Genomic DNA, 22,450 nt, shown 5'->3' with positions numbered 1-22,450 from the left:
CTTGCAGTCTTCGAGTTTGAGCCCTGCGTCGGGCTCTGTGCTGACAGCTCAGAGCCGGGAGCCTGCTTTGGATTCTGTGTCTCCCTCTCTCTGCCCTTCCCCTGCTCGTACTCTGTCTCTCTCTCTCTCTCCCTCTCTTTCAAAAATAAATAAACATTAAAAAAAAATAAAAAACAAAAAAAATAAGAGGCCCTTACAGATTTACCTACCAATGTGCTCAAAAATTCAATCTTAGTAAAAGTATTACTAATTTTTACTATTTATTAATTTGCTGCCTTTGACTAATAGAGTCAGTGGGCAATAGTAAAGTTGATCTCACTCAAAATACACAATGTTAGAAAACAAAGTCAAGCCAGAACTCTACACACCCCGCAAAATAAAGATGCCCTGCTGGTTACATAGACAAAAACTAAACTGCAAAAAAAGACACTGAAAGTACCCAAGTATTCTTTCTTCTTTTAAATTTTTTTTTAATGTTCATTTATTTTTGAGAGAGAAAGACAGAGACAGAGAGCAAGTGGGGAAGGGGCAGAGAGAGGGAGACACAAAATCGGAAGCAGGCTCCAGGCTCTGAGCTGTTAGCACAGAGCCCGACGCACGGCTTGAACTCATGAACTGTGAGACCATGACCTGAGCCAAAGTGGCATGCTGAACCTACTGGGCCACCCAGTCCTCTCATAAAAGTATTCAAGTATTCTTAAAGCTGCGTATGTGGCAGTTCAACTCCCCACAGGCAAAAACCTCATGGGATTTACAGCTTCTTATTTTATGCTCTTCTAATAAAGGACTCTGAACCAAATCTTATTCCCCAAACTTTAGCCACTTCCTGGGTGAACCGTAAGATTTATTTCCTCTGTTAGGGACATTTTCAGACTTTTATGAGGCAGAAATCTGGTGCAATGGAACAAATTTCCCATTCACTGTTTTCACTGCTTCAGTAGATCCTTTGTAAACTGGGTAGGAAATGTGTTAAACTCGGTCTTCCCCCAAGAAACCTTCTTGAGATACTGGGCTTTCCGTTCAATCTAAGCACACTAACCCCTTCTTTAAAACTACCAACAACCAGTACTTTATGCCCTGTAAGCAGAGAATGGCACAGTTGAGCCTCAATCAAGGCTTCTGAATTAAGTCTTTTTTTTCCTTCTTCTTCAACCTTCTAATTTCTTTGCATTGGAAAAGTTTCCAAGGCTCCTCAATGAAAGATGGAAACATTAAAATGTATGGTTTTACTGAGAGCAAGGGAATTCCTGGAGATGGTATGCATGTAAAAAAAAAAAAAAAAAAGTTTAACATGTTCGTTGACAAATAATTTTGCAAATAAATTTGGCAAGGCAGAGAAAAACAGTCACCCTTTAAAACATAGTTGGTGGGAGCAAAAATGGGTATACTCTTTCAAAAGGGCAATTTGGCAACTTGGTCGAAAACTTTTCCTCTGTGAATATCCTTTAACTCAGCGGCTCTGCTTCTAGGATGGATGCTGAGGAAATAAGTATGTGTCAAAGATTTAGCTATAAGTGCATCTGTCACAGTATGTGACATGTTCTACAAAAAATGGAAACAACCTCAATGCCTCTAAATGGAGGATTAGTAAAATAAATTATGTTATTTCTATAATAAGTATTCACTCATCAAAAATAACATGATATGGGACGCCTGGGTGGCTTGGTCGGTTGAGCATCTGACTCTTGATTTCAGCTCAGGTCATGATCGGTTTCCGAGCCCCACTTCGGGCTCTGCGCTGGCAACGTGGGTTCTTTCTCTCTCTCCCTCTCTCTGCCCCTCCCCTCCTCGCGTGCGCTCTCTCTCTCTCTCTCTCTCTCAAAATAAATAAATATTTTTAAAAAATTTTTTAAGAAAATAACATTATAGATGATATTAACTTGTCCAGATATTTATAATATGTTGCAATATATAACATGATATATGTAATATAATATAATATAATATAATATAATTATATAATACATTGCAAGCTAAAATAACAGGCATAATACAAATTTTTGTTTAAAAACTTATATAAATATGCTATTTTTCATTAAATCTAAAATGCCATCAATTATATGATTTAACATATCACTGAGAAAGAAAAGAATACTGCCAATTAAGCTTGTATATTACATTTTGATTTTAAAGTTTAAATGTGAAATAACAAGCACATCAAAATCAACAAAATGTAGAGGGTGTGTGAAAATTTTTGCGACGTCAGTGTAGGGAAGAATTTTAGGCAAGACCCAAATGGTACATGAAGATTAACAAAGTTGGCCACTTTAAATTTTGAACTCCTGTACAATGAAAGATAACGTTAAAAAGTGAAAAGACAAGCCACAGACTGGAAGAAAATATCTGCAATGCATGTAATTGAAAAGCAAGGAGTCCCCAGCTTATATTAAGAAACCTTACAGGGGCGCCTGGGTGGCTCAGTCAGTTGAGCGGCCGACTTCGGCTCAGGTCACGATCTCACAGTTCGTGAGTTCGAGCCCCACGTCGGGCTCTGTGCTGACAGCTCAGAGCCTGGAGCCTGTTTCAGATTCTGTGTCTCCCTCTCTCTCTGCCCCTCCCCCATTCATGCTCTGTCTCTCTCTGTCTCAAAAATAAATAAACATTAAAAAAAAAATTAAAAAAAAAAAGAAACCTTACAGATTAAAGAGAAAAAGACAAACAGTTAAATAGAAGAATGAACAAAAATGTATGAACAGGCAACTCACGAAGAAGGAAATCAAAGAACCAAATAAAAACATGTGAGAAGAGGTTCAATGTCAGTGGTAATCAAGGACATTCAAATTAAAACCACAAAGAGATACACCACTCACAGACATTAAGCTGGCCAAAATGAAAAAAACAAAAAAAATCTCACAATTTTAAGTTTTAGCAGGAATGCTTAGTATGTATGCTCGTGGGAATGTAAGAATCGGTGAGCAATTTGATAGTATCTACTAAAATTGAAGATCTTCAATCCCTACAGTGACATTCCAGGTCCAGCATATGCCTTAAAAGAACAGACACACAGACAAAAAGACATGCACAGAAAAACTTCATTGTAGCGTTGTTTATAATTGTGAAGAGATAATAATATAAAATATGAAAACATTTATTTATTGTTATACCATTAAATTTACAAATGGAAGATATAAATTACATAGAAAATATTACTAAATATGTTTGTTAAAATAATATAGATGTGTAAATATATGTTTACATAAATTTTTATATTTTATATTTATATATCAGATATAGGGTAAGTATAAATAAATGTGAATTATAAATAAAATGCTATCTATTCATACTATAGAATACCTTGTAGCACTTTCAATGAATGTACCAAGTTCCACCTTATCTCTGTACACAGGGAAGGGAATCGGGAAGAGGCTCACGGAGACTTTCTAATGTATTTGTAATTTCTTCATCAAGAGGTTAAAAAAGGGAAGTCTGTAGTAAATATAGCATAAGGCTAAAATCTGATACAGCTGGGTGGTGATAGGTATTTCTTACATTACACTCCATTCTTACCTGCATGCTTAAAATATTTTATGATAAAAAAATAAATTTTAAAAGCACAAGCTGTAAGACGACCAGATTTTGGTAGGCATGTTTTTATGTGTGTGTGTCTGTATATGTGGTCCTGGGCAAATTGCTTAAAAGGTCTCCCATTCTGCAAATGAGGATAAAAGCAGCTACCACACAGAGCGTTGTGAAAACTGCACCAAATAATCCACGGGCAAAACTTAGCAGCCCCTACACACTGTAAACGCCGAACACATGTTAGCTATTACTAATGGTCAGGAAAAAACACACACAGTCTGCAAAGCACCAATGCTTAAATCTGGGTGTTTGTTATTGTTGTTCTTCTTTCTTCTCCGTTTTCTTTTTCTACTTAGAATCTTTTTTAATTTTAAATGCTACTGAGAATGTGAAATCATTTACCTTAGTCATTAACAAACACTTCTCACTCCGTCTCCCTAGAAGCCAGGTCCTGTGCTAGGAGCTGGGGATACAAAGATGGACGTAACGCTCTCTGCTCTTGTGGAACTCTCCAGAAAGTGTAGTAAAAATGGATATTCGTAATTACACATGAAGAGATACACATAATAGTGTGAGAACATCTCACGGGCCAGCCTTGGACAACAGAAGAGTCTTCAGAAGTAAGGTTTCCTTCTGAGATGATGAGGAGGAAGCCAGAAGCATGCACTATTCAGCATTACCTAAGCATGTAATAGTCCTTGCACAGCCAAGAACTAAACCATATTCAGCAAAAAAGGCACCGAGTCTCCCAGTATAATCCTTTAATCTGGTGCTACTCAAAGCATAGTCTGTGGCCCAAACTGTTACTGTTTAGCAAAAAAAAGTACAGAAGTTTCCAAGCATTTAGAAACTTTTGTACCAATCTGGCATTGCCACAACATCTAAATTTATGTGATCGGTGGATAAGTAGAGAACAAAAGTATAAGGATTCTTAACGGATTGAAAATAAGAAAATAAAACAAAAAAGGCAGGGGTGGGGGGGACTGGTTCCACACAGTGTAAGAAGTACTGTTTTAAAACTCCTTGGGTAAGGATCTTTGGCGAGTGCCAAAAATGAGTTTGGAATGAAATGCAATGGCAGCGGCTGGTTTATAACTTAGCAGAGAAGCTCCAAATTCCGACGTCTCTTAAAGCTCTCTACAAACAAAACGTCCAAGAGCTCTTAGCAGATTATCATCCTTGACAGTGTCTGAAGGAGCACCTGGAGAAAAGGGCCTCCGGGTCTCCATAACCGGGTGTGGAGGCAGGGGAGATGGCAAACCCAAAAGATCTAGAAAACACCCCTCCTCAATTAATTCTACTTTGAGGCAGGAAACAGACAGGCCAGCCAATGACTGCGGGAGAAAAAGGACGGTGTGAAATGGCAGTGCTGAGGTAAGTCGGCAGTCCAAACACAACGGCCTCCCTTATGTAAGAAACCACAGCAGAGTGCAGGCCGCCAGAGGAAAATAATGTGCCTCTGTGCGCGAGGGACTGAGCGAGCTGCAGAGCCCAGGATGCACTTAGACTTTATCTAAGCCATGTACGCACGCTCTGTTAATGAGCGTTTGGTTCCCAAAGTGGGCTCGGTGCTGATAAAAAACAGATGCAGGGCCAGCTGATCAAAGTGGCCTCACTCCCCACCGCCCACTGCCTGGACCACTATCTCACCATGTCTCCTGAGCCTTCCTGGCACCCCCTTCTTTGATGCACATTTGCAACCTGAAAATGCCACACCCTTCCAGTTGGCTTCTTTCATGTTAATTAAATTTCAAAGTACAGAAAGCTGGAGGGTTTGGACGCAGGGAGAGAGAAAAGGGACGAGGGGTGCCCTGTTTGTGGGCTTCCACAGCCCAGCCTCCAGGAGCCTTCAGTCCTTAAAACATGCAGATGTGTGTAACCTCTTCAAGACCAGAGTCGCAACTATCGCAGAAAGGCAACACAGCAACCAGGAAGATGGGCCCTTGGGATCCCCAAGTGAACCTGCTCTATCGCTCAGTTGAGCAGATGAGGTTGGGAAGAGACAGTCGGCTGGATGCCTTGATAAAGCAGGGCTGTGTGGCTCAGAAATGCCTTAGCAAAGAGGATACACGCCCCGCCGTGTCTGCCAGTGCACAAGGACCCCTAGTGAGCAGGGAAGAGCGTCCCCCACCCTGCGAGAGACATATTTCAACCCAAAGCCAGTCAAACCCAGTGGGTGACAGCCTTCCACTGTTGCCTCTGGGAAGAAAGTGCAATATTCCTGTCACAGTTGCTATTTGAAGCATCAAAGAAGCAGAACACATTCATGCAGGTGGAAGAAAAAAAAAAGATGGCACTTAAATTTATTCATTACAAATACATCTGGGGGGCCTACTTTGTGTCAGGCTCCTGTCACCATGACTTTTATAGCCCACCGGGGCAGAGAGATGCGAAAGAAGCAAATACACTTTGTGAGAAGAGTTACAGTAGGCACGGCAGTTCGACCTTGTCTGCCAGGGATCAAGGAAGGATTCCCAGGGGAAGTGCTGACTGATTAATGGAAAAAACAGTGAGTGTTAGGAAAGAGCAACCTGCATGGTGAAGGGTCCTAAGTCCAGAGAAAGGGAGGTCCATCTGTCAAACCAACCTAAGTTATTAAGGCTGGCGCTGAGAGAGCAAGGCAGGGAGAGTCTTCCATGGAAGGTCGGAGGGGTAGGTGGGGTCATATGGTGTGGGGCTTTTTAGGCCTGATTAAGGATTTGAGAATTTATCCCCAACGACAGTAGGCAGCCGTGGTAGCATTCTCGGTGTGAAATGTCATTATTCAGAGGTTGATTTAAAAAGGTTAAAATTACGTTTAAGAAAAAAAAAAAAGGGGGGGGGGCGCCTGGATGGCTCGGTTGGTTGAGCGTCCAACTTCGGCTCAGGTCATGATCTCACGGTCCGTGAGTTCGAGCCCCGCGTCGGGCTCTGTGCTGACCACTCAGAGCCTGGAGCCTGTTTCAGATTCTGTGTCTCCCTCTCTCTCTGCCCCTCCCCCATTCATGCTCTGTCTCTCTCTGTCTCAAAAATAAATAAACGTTTAAAAATAAAAATAAAAATAAATAAAAATAAATAAAATAAAATAAAATAAAAATAAATAAAATAAAAATAAATAAAATAAAATAAAATAAAATAAAATAAAATAAAATAAAATAAAATAAAATAAAATAAAATGGTTAAAATTGGTCTCCTGACTCCTAAAGCCAAGATACCAGGAGTAAAGGAATAACCGCTCTTGTCTGGATCTCCTGAACTTGTAAAGAAGCTGGTGTGGTGATGGTAGGTCTGTGGCTTGGAAGGGTCACTGCAGGAGACATGTCCTCTCCGACTTGCCATCACAGAGCAGTGAACCGGAAACACACCATCCTCATGCCACACACCCAGCAGCCCTGGTGGCAATCTCCAATCTCCTGGGCCTGAGCCAGCCTGCAAAGTACCAAGCTCCCTACTGTCTTAGGGGTTGCTGCCTTAGGATGGAAAACTGGGTCTCAATACCCTTCTCCGGACTGTCATACATGTCCCACACAGGGGACCCACACACGGATCTCATCACATTCTAAATGCTCTAAGGAAAAGAGAGTGTTCAAACTCTACCTCAGAAAAGTGTTCAGCCTCTGGCAAAGGTGGGGGTGGGGAATCGGCTTCCCTGGGCTGCTCCATCTGCCAAACTCAGAATAAAGAGTGTTTTCAGAGCCTGGAGTTTTCCAGCTGCCTGGAAACAGGAAGAGCCCAATCCCAGAGAACAGTAACCCTCACACACACCCTACATAAAGACATGTTGAGCCATTAGCCCTAATTGCCTGTGACTGACACAGGAGCGAAGCCGGCCTTCCAGGCATTTGCTCAACGAAAAGAAAACAAACAGCTCACAGGGGACACGAGCAGCCATTTTCTCTCCTTTCTGCCAAAATGATTCTGCTCTGTTCCCCCCAAATTACAGCATACAGATTTGAAATTACAATCCAAACAAAGGTCTTTCTAGTATCCTTTACCACATATAAAAGAGAAAATAAATCTCTGTAGGGAAGAGCTGGACACAAGCAATTGGTTATTAATCTCGCAAAATCAAAAACTTCACAAAAACTTTTCAGAGGCACCTCTCAATACCCCAATTCTCTCCAGGTTTGAGGTATTAGAAACTATTTGCAATACTCTTCACTTATTCATCATACTTTATTAAGAAATATGTTAGGTAGTATGCCAAATGCTAAGGATGTGATATGTATGTGGTAAAAATCACATCTGCCTTCAGATTTACGATTTTTGTTTCTAACAAGTGGGTTTTCTAAAGAGGCTTAAGAACACATGGCATATTATACATCAAGCTAGAGACGATGCGTCCTTCCCCTTTCCCTTATGAATTAATTACAAGGGTACAGAGGACCCACCTACATGCCGCCGCCACCACCACCACCACCACCAGCCAGACCACAGCGACTGTGGTGATACGGACACTCGTTTCCTCAGAACCAAACTGATAACTAGGATGGACCCTGGGACCACAATAGGACGGGCCCTGACTATGACTGGTAGTTGCTGAGATAAGACTTCATTTCTCAGTTCAGAACCATTCCCTTCCTTTATGGCTCCTTCACAGCCAATTCAAAAATATTCACCAATTGGAACATCTTCCATTGGGTGGGCGCTTCACACATGCCCTTAACTTCCTGGAGAGCTATGCATGATTGTTAATCCCCCCTTACACAGACGGTAAGCCATTTGAGCAAGGTCACATAGGGTCCAGTGGGGATTTGAAGCCAGATTGATTTGATTCCCAGGTCCATGCTTTAATCTCTATTTGCTACCTAGTCAAACTGGAACTTCCCTTGGTCTTAGTGGAGCCATCTTCTTATCATCCAAGGTCTTTCCTGTCTAAACCATAGGATGGCAAGAAAACTAGTAGTCCATGTTAATTACCATCAGCCCCGGCTACAGGAGTAATATACAGTAATATTCAGAGCCTAAAGCCCTCTACAGACTGTTAAGATAAAGAGAGAAAAGCTGTTTTCTAAGCAGGATCTAGGCAAACACCCTCCAAAGACTAAGGAAGGCAAAATGAGCTCCTTGTTCCATAAAAGCCACACTCTTTTTTCCAAGTCGTGGTATAAGGTAGCATTGATTCTGCCCCTGATGATTTAGATTCTTTTTAAGATTTATGGAGAACGAGCAGGTCTTCTACACCTCCCTCGCTCCTATGCATGGCAGCGTCCCCAGAGACCACGAGCCACGAGGTAATAAATAACCACGTTGTTTCTGTCCTAGCGAAGGAGCCTCAGATTTGAGTGGGGGTAGCACTGCTGGAAGGCTACTCACCCAGCAGGCAGAGCATCAAGGGCCTGAGCAGACGCCGGGAGCTGCTGTGTGCCTGAAGTGCTGGGCTCCTCGCCTTCCGCTGGTGTGGCTGGAACAGGGAGAGACACTGCAGTGGGGTTCGGGGTCACACTCGACACCGCAGCAGGCGAGGGTGCCACACCAACAACAGAGGACTCTTCGGGATCAGTGGCTGCAGCGGGTTCATCATTCACTGGAAGTACAGAAATCATATTCAAGAGATCGACTCAGACTTGTGTTCACGTTTACTAGATTTTTCACTTAAAGTGGTAACACAGTACCTTATAATTTTACCATGCATGTATCTGGTGACAGCAAAAAGTTCTACAAAACATAACTTTGGAGATGAGAGCAAGTCAGTAATGGCCTGTCCCCACTTCCTCCCCACCCCCACCAAAAAAAATCGGGAGATGGATCTGAAATAAATATATTAAGTGTTACCTCTTTTTTATACTTTCATTGAATTTTTCTAACATATTATGATCACATATTGCAATAAAAGAGTAGCAGGAAGGAGGGTAACAGGGAGGTGTGTTGGTGCTAAATGAAGCAAGCCAATGCCACATTTATAGGGTCATATTCCTCTCTTTAAACTTGTCATTTGTCTGCTGGGTACAAATGGTAACTTCCTTCAAAAAGCTCTCTCTACTCGCAGAGGCCAAAATTGCCAACAATGTGTTTGTTCTTTCAAAGACTCATGCTCAAAGTACGGAACAAAGATGAATACTGCAGATGAAAAAGATGGGCTCTAAAGATAAAGGACTTGTCTTCAAGGTAACAATAGACAAAGAGACAGAAGTCAAATAAGCCTGTTCCGAGTCTCCTTATTTCTCCATTTCTTTATTTCTTTGATGACCACTTATGTTCACAAGGACTCCAAGACACTGCAATATCCTCCCACTCCAAAAGGGATCAAAGTTTCCGAAGAATTCTGCGAAAGTAGATAAGCCATAGGCAGAGAATTTTCTATATGTGATTGCACATATGCACATTTGTACTAGAATTTTGTAGGAAAACCTCTTAGGTGTGATTTCAGCTCATCTGCCTAATTCAGAAATTCTTTTTGCGGTTTCAAATGCAACAAACGTACTATCTAGATTCTTCTTACACACTTCGTCTGACAGGAGCTTGCCACAGAGCCATTCCATTGTTGAACAGATGTACCTGCCGGCAGGTTTTCCTCAGGTTAAGTAAGTGGATTCCATTAACTGATCTTAGCCCCCAGCCCCACGCAGTGCAGACTAAGTACCCGGCCACCCCCTTTCTCATCCACCTTCTCCAGTTAGAAGGCCTGCTCTTGCTTTAATGTTTCTAGGTCCTTCCCTTCTTATCACCAGGCTGCTTTCTTCTAGGTATCTTCTTCTACTGCCTCTCCTCAATAATGACAGCAGGAACGGAACAAAATAAATCAGATCCCATCAGACCAGCGCAGTCAGCTTTCTGATAGAAGTGGTATTAGTTAACTTGTACAGAACCCCAGTGTATGCCAGGCAAAGTGCAAAGCATTTTGGATTCTCTCATGTCAGCCTCACATACAACCGTACACATTCGGTACAATTAACATCCCCAGTTTACAGTTGTGGCAACTGAGGCTCAAAGAGGTTAAATAACCTGCTGAGGTTGCCGGGCACCTAATTCACACCCCGACAGCCTGCCTCCAGAGCCTGAACTACTCATTTACCATGCTCTGCTTCTCCCTCTTGGCACATCCTCTAAAGCAAGCCAAGATTGTAACAACTCTGAAGCAACCATATAATCTTCTTGGCTAACCTGAGACTGGTAACCAGCTGAAACCAAAATTTCTTCACAGGCTGTGATGCCGCTTGATCTTAAGAAATGGAAAAGAGCCTAGGGACTACCTGTGATCAATCCATTTGCTTTCTCCCCAGTGTATGAAATACGGTCTGGCACACATCAGCTAAATTAGTTGTTTAATAAATGGCTCCATCTCATGCAACTGGTGTTTCCCCAACACAAATGCAAGACTTCATACTTCTATTTCCTATTCTATCTCAGCCGAATTAGTAAAACACAGCAGATGACAATTCTCTTCATGCAAATCTATAAATTTTACTCAATTCCAATACAAAAAAAACCATCACATTTTTGAGAACTAAATAAATTCACTCTAAAAGTTTTAAGAAAAACTAGGGGCTCCTGAGTGGCTCAGCTGGTTAAGCTTTGGCTTAGGTCATGATCTCTCAGTTTGCGGGTTTGAGCCCCACATCAGGCTCTGTGCTGACAGCTCAGAGCCTGGAGCCTGCTTCGGATTCTGTCCCTCCCCAGCTCACACTCAGTTTCTCTCTCTCTCTCAAAATTAACATTAAAAAAAATTTTTTTTTAATTTTAAAAGTTTTAAGAAAAACTAAATGCAGAAGAACAGCCACCAAAATTCTAAAGAAGAGTGTTGTGGAGGGACGGGTAATTCTCTAAAGTATTAACACACCATCAGGCCACAACAATTAAAACAATGTGGTACTGATACACGAATAAGCAGATGGTGATGAAATTAATAAGGAATTCCAGAAACAGAATTAAATATACATAAGAATTTAGTATATGACAAAGGTGGCATTTTAAATGACTGCAGTAAAGAGATTATTCAATAAATATTGCTGTGATGACGGGGTAATATACTGGGGGGAAAATGAGTTTTATCCCTACCTTACTCGTTTTATGAAAATGAATTCCACATGAATCCAAAATTTTGACATAAGAAATGAAACTTAAAAGGAAGTAAACAGAGGAGGTTACTTTTATCTCAAAGTGTAAAAGACTTTTTGAAGTATCACACAAAATCGAGAAGACATAAAAGATGGATGAATTCAACTACATTAAAGTTTTTTTTAATTTAAGTGGCAAAAAAAAAAAATCACAAGCAAAATCAAAATCAAAGAAAAACCAGTTGGGGAAAATTATTACCAACCCATATTACAGACTAATGGCTAATTTCTTTGATATGAAAAGAACCTCTACAAATCAATTAGAAAAAGACCAAAAACATGCACAGACACTTCAGAGTAGAGGAAATACAAATTACCTCTAAACGTATTAAAAGATGCTCAATTTCAATTACGAGATGAGAAATGTAATTGAAGACTATGATGAAATACCATTGTTTAACCTATCAGATCGGTAAGAACAAAAATAGTTAATCGCACGCTCATAAGGGTGTAGGAAGAACTGGCATTTTCACCTATCACTGGTAGGAGTAGAAATTATTAGAACATCTCTGGAGAACAGTTGGCAATATTAAAAAATTTAATTTTTTTATTATTTAATTTTGAGAGAGAGAAAGATGCGAGGCGGGGGGGGGGGGGGGGGGGGTGGGTAGGCAGGCAGAGAGAAAGAGAGACACAGAATCGGAAGCAGGCTCCAGGCCCTGAGTTGCCAGCACAGAGCCCAACGCGGGGCTCAAACTCAGGAATGGTGAGATCATGAGCTGAGCCAAAGTCAGGCGCTTAACCAACTGAGCCACTCAAGCACTCCAGCGATAATGAGAAATTTAAATGCATTCATAGGGAGGTGGGGGGGGGGAGGGAAGTGGGGATGGGTGTGGAGAACAGAGGTGGGGGAGGCCTGTAGATGAAATTAAAACAGCCATGAGCCAATAATATTTAAAGACCGGGGTTAGATTCATTATAATATTATTTTTACTTTTATAAACTCAATGTTTGTGACACAGATGGACTTTGCATACCTCCATCAGGAGGCACAGAACATCTGGTTATCACCCTTTGGCAATGCTAGCAGCTGCTGGTGATTATTACCTAAACGTAAATTGGCTGTGGACTGCAAAACAGTTATATTCTAATTCTATCATTGCCTGTAAGAGAAACTGTCTCTCATCAACTCTTTGGCTACCTTGAGGTTCAGTTTGTAAAGAAAAGGCAGGAGAAATGCTTGAGTCTTTCCTTTTACTCACTGGTCTCCAAAAATGAACAGTGAAATTCTGTTTTGTGTAAAGATCATTCATTATGAGCTCTTGGATTTAAACATATTTAAAATAGTCGAATCCACGGTGATTACTGTTTTTTTTATGAGACTAAAATTGTCCCCATCTCTGGCTGGGTTTAGCAGAGAAGGAAAGAGGCAAAGCTCTTCAAGTTTGCTTCAGATTCTATGCGAACATTTCTAAGATAATTATTAAATGTGAAGGTGCAGAACAGCATATATATTGTGCTACCGTGTGTGTGTGTGTTTTCAAAGAATATGTGTGCATATGCTTGTACAGTCAAAGAATAGCTTTGAAAGAATCATAAGGAACACAACAGTGACTGCCTCCGGGGAGGAAACTGGAGGCTACAGGACTGGAACAGGAAGGACACTTTACACTGTTTGAGCTACTTATACTTTTAAAATTTTCAGAATGTACATGTACTACCTGTTAAAAATAATTATTATGAGACTGTTGACCAGGAAAAGAACAAAAGCAGAGGCCCATTTTCCATGCCAATGGAAAAGACCCTCCAATCTAGTTAGAAGGGTTCCCACCAGGGCGCCTGGGTGGCTCAATGAGTTAAGCAGTTAAGCACTGACTCTTGATTTCCACTCGGGGCATGATCTCACGGCTCATGGGATCACCATCCGACTCTGAGCTAAAGCCTGCTTGGGATTCTCTCTTTCCTTTTTTCTTGGGTTCTCTCTCTCTCTCAAAATAAATAAATAAATATTTAAAAAAATAAAGAAATCCATTTCAAAAAAAAAAGGGGGGATTCCCACCAGGATTGTATCTGTCCACAGACCCACCCGAGAGCCTGGGATCCACCACAGTAGCTCATCTGTTTTGAAGCTTTGTGCTATGCTTTGATTTGGAAATAGAGTATGAGAGCCAGGTATCCTCGAGCTGACAACTTTGTGTCCATGCTTATACTCTTCTGTTCTCAAAAAGTGTATGTGTGTGTACACATATACACACATTCTTAGAATGTGAGAGCTTGAAAGAACCTCAGAAATAAATCCACCCATCACAGCTTATATCCAGAAGACACTGAAGTTCAGACAATTAACAATGAAGTCACTGGCCTACAGTCACAATGATAAACCAGTGAGAGTCCCCTAATCAAGCCATGAAGTGGCTTCAATTAGAGGAAAAAAACTGGACTGAGAAAGACAAGAAGTTAGAATTTAGTCATGCCTTACAGAATTGCTGTATTTTACATTTTAGCTCTATTCAAACTATATTGTCAATGTTCTCTATTAATCCTAATGATGTGATATACGCAACTTACCTCCCCTCAAAGACTGCATCCTTCTTGAGAACAAGGGAAAATTCGTTTCCTTCATTTTTCACTACTTCCACTCTCTGTCTCCTATGACCTTGCCTACACCCCCTTGCTCATTTCAGCCCCACTCTCCACTACTTAGACGAGACTGATCCCCTTTGTGGATCCCACAACACCTGGGGTCCCAGCTACTCAAACACACAGCCCCTGTGACATCTGCTGTGCTGGTACTTAGGAAACAGTGTCTTGAGCTTCTTTTTTTAAAAGAGATTATAAGGCAGAAACCTTATTTTATAATTCTTTACACCATCCATGGTGCTTAGCAAAATGGCATTTGACAAATATTTGTTCACTAAATATTTGCTGGACTAAATCTAATAATCTAGGGAAAGAAATCTGAAATAAAACCACCTGATATTTATGTAACACTATCAATTGCAAAGCAGTTTCTTTCCTTTTCATTTTTATTTTGGAATAATTTTAGACTCCTAGAAAAGTTGCAAAGAGAAGGGAAGCAAAAATATAAAAACAGGGAGACTCTTAAATACGGAGAACAAACTGAGGGTTGCTGGAGGGGTTGTGGGAGGGGGAGGGGCTAAATGGGTAAGGGGCATTAAGGAAGACACTTGTTGGGATAAGCACTGGGTGTTATACACAAGGGATCAATCACTGGAATCTACTCCTGAAATTATTGTTGCACTATGTGCTAACCAACTTGGATGTAAATTAAAAAATAAATTAAAAAAAATAGAATATCTAAGTTTTCAAAAAACAAAAGTTGGAAAGATAGTACAAAGATAGCAATATTAGGGGAAACTGAGTCAAGGGCATGTTATCTTATATAAGCATAGCACATTTGTCAAAGCTAAAAAATGAACACCAATGTATTACTATTAATTAAACTTACAACTTTATTTGGATTCGCCAGCTTCTCCACTAAGGTCCTTTTTATGTTACAAGAACCAATCCAGGATCCTGCAGTGTCTTTAGCAAATTTTTTTTCATTAGCCCATTTATCTGCCCAATAGCTCTGTGAGGAAGATGCTATTCCCATCATATTTAAGACAAAACTGAAGCTCACAGAGGTTCCACCCAGACAGCGCCACGCAGGTAGCAAACAGCAAAACCAGTATTCAAATCCAGAATACCATTAAGTAAAAACAACGGAGGGACAGGAGGAGAAATGAAGATTGCTTTGACGGCTTTCCTGTACCAAGACGACAGGGTAAATGGGGCAAGTAGGTAAAATGGCAGTTGAATGGCCTCTGGTTTCCGCAACAAGGAGTATTTCACAAGGTTCCCTCTGTGATGTTGGTTAAACACTCTAACTTTATGAATCAGATATTCATTCAGGGCTGAGACATACTTGTCACAGTTAGCCAAAAAAAGATCAGGATTTGTAAATTCTTGTTCTTAATCCCGGACATGCTGCCAGCTCACTGTGTGTTCCAAGATCTTCAGGTGTGTGCAGAGTAGTGCGGGGTTCTTGGTATACAAAGCCCCCACATCCAGGCATGGCGAAGGCAACTGCCAACAATGGAAACTTTTTAAACTGAAGATCAGCTCGTAATATACAATGCACAGTAAAGCAGTCACTATCTCTTGTCCATGAAACACAAGCAATGTATTTCCAAGGCAAAGGACTACTCAGTTCTTCCTAAGGGGCGCCTGGGTGGTGCAGTCAGTTGAGTGTCCAACTTTGGTTCAAGTCATGATCTCATGGTTAGTGAGTTCAAGCCTCACGTTGGGCTCTGTGCTGACAGCTCAGAGCCTGGAGCCTGCTTCAGATTCTGTGTCTCCTTCTCTCTTTGCCTCTCCCCTACTTGCACTCTGTCTCTTTCTCTCAAACATTAAATAAACATTAAAAAAAAAATAAAAAAAGAGCACCCAAACTAGATAAACCTTTCATAATTAGCATGACATAGGGTGGGTGAGGCTTATAGAAAGAAAAACTAAATTAGATGGAAAAAAAGAAGAAAAATTAGATGAAAAACAAGAAGAGAAACTTGTAAATGGACAAAGCCATACCATGTTACCTGATGGGAAAATTTAGTCCTTTCCTGGCTAATTCACCCAATTTCCATTTACATCCCACCACGCTTCTAAAAACTCAAAGTCTGAAATTTGTTTTGAAAATGTATAAACTACCAAAGAATATCATGGAGAAACAGTTATAGGGCAGGACTAGCCCTTTGAGACATTAGAAAAACATGGCACACCTGGGTGGCTCGGTCGGTTAAGCTCTAACTTCGGCTCAGGTCATGATCTCACCGTGATCTCACGGTTCACGAGCTGGAGTCCCACTTCAGGTGAACATAAGCCCTGCTTCAGGTAGAACATGAGCCCCACTTTGGGTGAGCCCCGCTGTGCGTTCTCTCTTTCTCTGCCCCTTGTTCACTTGTGTGCTCGCACGCACGCTCGTGCTCTCTCTCTCAAAAAAAAAAAAATGTTCAGGCATAATTATTTTTAAGTTTTCTATCTCCTTTTCTATAAAAGCCACAGAAAATGAGAGAAAAAATGTAAAACCATACATGGGGGTAAACTTACAATCATAAATGTAACAGATAAAACTTATACCTAAGTACTTCGTATATATTAAGATGGCTATTAAAAAAAAAATCAGGAAACAAGTGTTGGCAAGGATATGGAAAAACTGGAACACTCATTCATTGCTAGAGGAAATGTAAAATGGTGCATCTGCCATGAAAATAGTTTGAGGAATGCTCAAAAAGATACACAGAATTATCATACATAAAACCCATCAACTCTACTCCTAGGTTTATGGCCAAAAGAATTGAAAGCCGGGACTCAGATACATGTACACCCCTATTCACAACAGCATTATTCAATATTATTCAAACTAGCCCAAGGGTAGGCACAATTGTATGTCCATCAACAGCTGAATGGATACATAAAATGTGACATTCACATACAGTGGAATGTTATTCAGCCTTAAAAAGGAATGAGATTCTGATACATGGCTACAACATGGATGAATCTGGAAAACATGACAAGTGAAATAAGTCAGAGACAAAAGGAAAAATTGTTCCACTTCTATGAGGTACCTAGAATAAATAAACTGTTAAAGAGAGTAGAAGAGAGGTTACCAAGGACTGGTGTTGGAAGGCAGATGGAAAGGAAAAAAATACTGTTTAAAGGGTACAAAGTTTCAGGGGCTCTTGGGTGGTTTGGTCTAGTAAGGAGCCAATTCTTGATTTCGTCTCAGGTCATGATCACATGGTTCATGAGGATCAAGCCCACACAGCTTGGGATTCTCTCTCTCCTTTTCTCTCTGCCCCTCCCCCACACTCTCGTGTTCTCTCTCTCTCTCTCTCTCTCTCTCTTAAAATAAATAAATAAATAAGCTACAGATGGATGGATAGATAGATAGATAGATAGATAGATGGTACAGAGTTTCAGTTTGGGAAGATGAAAAAGTTCTAGAAGTGCATAGGGGTGGTGACAGTTGCACAACATTGAGAATGTAATTAATGCCACTAAATTACATACTTCAAATGTTTAATGCCTATGTATATTCTGCCACAATTTTAAAAAAAATCAATCCCTAATATATAAATCTCTAAAATAAACTTCCAAATATCAAGAAAAAAAAATCAAATTCTATGAAAAAAATCACACAAGAGGAAAGAAACGGTGGAGCAACTAATAACTAAAAACATGCAATTAGGTTCCACAATGAAGCGACACTTAAGAGCTACTAGCAAAATGATAAACCAGTATTTATAAGGTTTCAGGAAAAAAGTAAACCTCATATACCATCTAATGGAAAATTCATACTGCTTTGGAATATATGATTGCTTCAATCCCTTTGGAAGGCAATCTGGTAACATACATCTGATCTCATTTCTAAACATTTGTATCCTCTGACTCAAGAACTTTATTCAGGAAGAAACAAAGCTGTGTGCAAAGACATTTGCATTAGGATTTTGTTTTACAACAGAGAAATACATAAGAATTGAAGAATGGGTAAATGAATATTAACTGTTAAGTAGTATGAGGCCACTAAAAAAAAAAAAATAAACAAGACAACAGATACATAGAAGCATGTATACAAAATAAGAGACTAAAAAAATCCCACATACCCATGCTACATAACTATAATTGTATGAAATTATTCATCAAGACAAAAGCTAACTTTGAGGTCTTAGGCACTCTATATGCTTTATATAATTTATTCCTTATAACAAGTTTCTGAGATATAGACTCTTGTCCTAATTTTATTGATGAGAAAACTAAGGCTCACCACTGACTGCGGCCAGCGTGACTCCAGACTTCATGTGCATGGAAATCACATTTAAGAGACGAGTAAGAGATGTAATTTTCTTGGTAAAGTTTTCAATAAAAAGTCACAAAGTCACTCATGGCACACAAGCCTCAGTGAAGTGCTATATACCATTCGTCTACTTCTCAAATGCACCACTTCCAAACCTTGGTAATATTAGGTTTATACAGACGGGCTGCCATTCACTTTCATTTTATAAAAATGGATACTTTACAGTTGTGACAACATGAAAAAAAACACCTGGAACTCGGTTCTGTTTTTGCCCCAAATGTCTTTTTCATGCATAACTGCAGAGCACAGCCAGAAAGGCTTGCTAAATCAATCTTGTGTGTCTGTGGAAATATTTCCTGGAGGCACAGCTCGCTGCCACCACCATTTTGGAACTGGTCCTCACAGCTCTAAGAGCAGAGTATTGAAGGATGAAGATGTCCTCATTCACAGCCGCAAACTCCCTTCTTGTCTTGTGCTGCCAAAGAGTGGGCTTCTGTCTGCTCCCCAAAGGGAAGGTAAGATCTTTCTGTACCCCTTGGGTAGACGCGAAAGAGCCTACAAAGTCCAGACTGGCTGTGAGGCAAAGGTGAACCGTCATCACAGCAGAAAGGAGAAAGACGAGACGGAGGCCAAGGCCTTAGTATTTTAACAGGCAGAAATCCCCAAAACGCAACAACCGTCCCTCACAGACGGGTTCTGGGAACAGTCTAGGCATTCAGATACACCACCATAAAACATGCCCAATGCAGCTTTGGCTTTCTGAGGACACGGCTGGCACCTGCCTCGTCTGCTGAAACATAATGTTCCTGGAGATAAGGATAACACACAAAGGTACCTAAAAATAAACATAGGGGAAACACAGATCTCTTCTGGTATCCAAGGAAAGTGACTCAAAGACCATCACCATATAAAGTCAATTTACCAATAGTTTTTTATAAGAAAAGCAGAGATGACTGAAGGAAACCAGTGTCAAGGGATATAGACCCCTGAGAAACGAAGGGGTTGGTAGGCTGGCCACAGCCTCCAGGAAACAAGTGGTTCTAAAATAACCAGTTCCCCTTCCCCATTTGTAAGGGCTGGCCCTCCTCCACAAGCGACTTCTTTCTCTAAGGGAAGGATGTTTACTGGTGTTCACAGAGCCGCATCAGGTTTTCTCTAACACAGTCCACAGCCACCACCTGGCCACCCTCTTCACACAGACTGGAGGCCAGGCCCCCGCCCCACCACCCCCCGTGGCTGCTACGACTGGATGTTCCAGCACTTGGATATGGTGGCTGGCACAGGGACACCGGGAGGATGAGATGGTAGCCGCCTGTACTCCCCACCTCCAGCTCATCCTTATCCTTAAGGCTCAGGGTGAGCCAGCTAACTCGATTTCTTCAAGCAGGTCCCAAACTCCAAGGAGTAAGTCAGGCCACCACAGGTACACTGAAACAAGGACAGGCCACTGCATCCTGCAGCCCGGTGCACATAATGGTATAACTAAACACCATAAACTATCAGACGGGCTCTGCAGCTCGCATCTATAGGGAAGTCACTAGAAAGGAACGCTAACCGATTTGTGCTACTCAGTATGCTGGTCTCGCAAAGAGGAGTAACAATACCACGGGAATGCTATGTGAACAGGCTTGCTGCTCCAGATCTCTGCTCTTTGGGCCACACCTCTGCTATCACAAGCATCTACAAAATTCGATGTCACATACTGATTTAAACACTTACATTTCTACAGTTTATTGAAGCAAACACCCAAGTCCATTCCCAACTGCTTCAAATTAAAACAAATGAGCAAACAATCAGCCATACTAAAGCTTTGACAATTTTCAAGACATTTAGAAAACTGGACTTCTTTTTCCTTTCTAATTCGACACCGTCCTGATGAGACAGAAGGAAAGCATGACAAAAAATGATTTGTTTTGAAATAGGTCCTTCCCTTCCCACTTACGGAGAAGTAGAATCAAGGGCAGGAAAGTTCTCTGTGGACACAGAAGGGGCACCTATTCTCAAATGGGACAAATATTCTCACAGCCACAGAATGTGCCCTCCCCACCCCAATCCCATGGCACCTGGCTCTGCCCCTAGTCAGCATCCCAACCGATCCAACGGTGCCGCCATCTTCTCAAACCCAGCTCGGAGCAACAATACTTAGTCTTCTTTCTCCCTAGTCTGATCATTTCCTTAAATTAAGGAAATAAAAAATGTATCATATAGAAATAAGATACCCCTTGCCCCCAATACTGATAAGAAATGAATTTAAAAAATCAATACTCTTTATTTTTGTGCAAAGTAATATTTTAGAAGAGTGTATGAAGTCATATGGAGAATAACCTTGGCCAGAGACAAAAGAAGATGGGCCAATGGAAAGGGTGATGGGTTCAAGTTCATGTCAGTATTGGAGTCTTCTCTCGCCCACCCTACATCCTGACACAGCAGAGTCCTGGCTCCATGTGAGCACAAGTTAGAAGCCGCTGCTTTCATTCAGGCTGGTATTTTGTGTTGTCACTCACCTGTGCCATTGGCCAAGCCATTGTGGGTTGGGTTCTTGACGGGCTGGCGGTGCCGGTTGCTAGTACCGGGGCTTTGCTCGCCGGTTGCTGTGGTTGTTCTGGCTGAACCACCTGAATGTCTGTGCGTCCTGGAAATTCAAAGTATAAAGCAGACAGACATAAGTCACTGTGAAAAAGACAGCAGTATGTCCCATCTAAGTCACCGCGTTCCCTCTCTCACTATTTATTGGAAATAAGACCTTTAATAGCCCCTCTGGTCTTTGACTCAACAGAAGCTGGCTCCAAACAGAGAGACCCAGGTAAGGTTCCTTCTTGGTAATAACCCAGAAGGCAACTTTGGGTAAACTTTTCCACTTGAAGTAAACAAATCCAGAGTGAATTGCCCCCACATCTGAAATAACTGGCAAAATATCCTGTGACCATCACATTATTTTTATTGGGCTCAAATGTAAGAAATAAACAAGAATCACTGGACAGGCTACAGATGACATATTTCTCCCATTAGGCAAAAAGAGCCCAAAACTTATCCAAATCCATTTTCTCTATAGCTAGAAACATACTGCCCTTGGGAAAGGAAGTCAAGAGGCACCAGACAGCCTCAGCCAATGCACAGGTTGACATGTTTTATGTAGAAAAGATGACTCCGTGGTCCATCCCAACAAATGAGGAATAATGCATAAAGGGATCTATATCACAAGGAAAACGGTGGGATCCAGGAGCAGAGAATCTATCTGACAACTTCAGAACAACAGATAGTAGGCAGTATGTATTCTCACGATCCTGCTGTAGCCTGACTTTGTTCACTAGTGAAAATATCTAAGCCTCCCTGCCCTTCAGTCCAGCTGTTTTGTCAAAGGAGACTATTCTACTACTTAGTCATTATCTACTAGTTTTCAGCAGTGAGAGCATTTAAATATTATCCATTGAAGAAAGACCAATCCATCTCATGTGACATGGGGCAGTGAGGTTACTATCAACAATGAAAGGAATAATTACTATACAAGTATATAATATGTGCTGAGCCTGAACATTATGTAACAGATATCCATGATGCACTGTGCACTTCACGTATTTTATCTCATTTAACAGGGCAACCCTGGAAGGAGCTTACTATTATTATGCCCATTTTACAGATAAGAAAAAAGACAGAGAAAGTAAGCAATGGAGCAAGACTCAAATCCAAGCAGTCTAAGGTCAAGAGCCCATGCTCTTTGGTTGGAGGCTGGGGGTGGGAAGCCTGGACTTGAACTGAATCCCTCCCAGGCTATTCTTTCACGGGTCACTCGGCCAATAGAAAGCTAAAGAGCTCTAACGGAAAGGTCCCCTGCTGGGCTGGAAGGCTCCATACCTACCACAACACCTCTGCTGGTGAGACCCCCCTCAATCAGCGTGTTGGAACAAGCCTGCAGCACAACAAACCTGTAGGTTCTCGGGGGGGCGGGGGGGAACAGGTGCCCCCACCAACCACCTACTCTAGCACAAGAAACAGACTTTTTCCAACAAGCCAAAATATCAATAGTGATTAAAAAATATGTATTAATAGTGATTATCTTTGTTGTGAACACGAATTCCCTTAGCTTTTCCTTTTATGCTTT

General features: G+C 41.2%; 1 protein-coding gene across 1 annotated transcript in view; it reads right to left on the bottom strand.

The window, feature by feature from the left end:
• Positions 1 to 22,450, bottom strand: part of WWP2 (WW domain containing E3 ubiquitin protein ligase 2) — a 148,473-nt gene that overhangs the window by 36,354 nt on the left and 89,669 nt on the right. The window contains exons 7-8 of the mRNA XM_047078683.1: positions 20,856 to 20,983; positions 8,815 to 9,025 (exon numbers count right to left, since the gene is read on the bottom strand). Of these exons, the coding sequence (XP_046934639.1) occupies positions 8,815 to 9,025; positions 20,856 to 20,983 (339 nt within the window). The remainder of the gene's footprint in view (positions 1 to 8,814; positions 9,026 to 20,855; positions 20,984 to 22,450) is intronic.

Source organism: Lynx rufus, unplaced genomic scaffold (assembly GCF_022079265.1).
Source record: "Lynx rufus isolate CCGP_SWC_20201006 ecotype Redwood Valley unplaced genomic scaffold, mLynRuf1.p SCAF_16, whole genome shotgun sequence".
Lineage (NCBI taxonomy): Eukaryota > Metazoa > Chordata > Mammalia > Carnivora > Felidae > Lynx > Lynx rufus.
The sequence above is the reverse complement of the archived record's forward strand: the minus strand, read 5'-3'. Positions and strand labels throughout refer to the sequence as shown.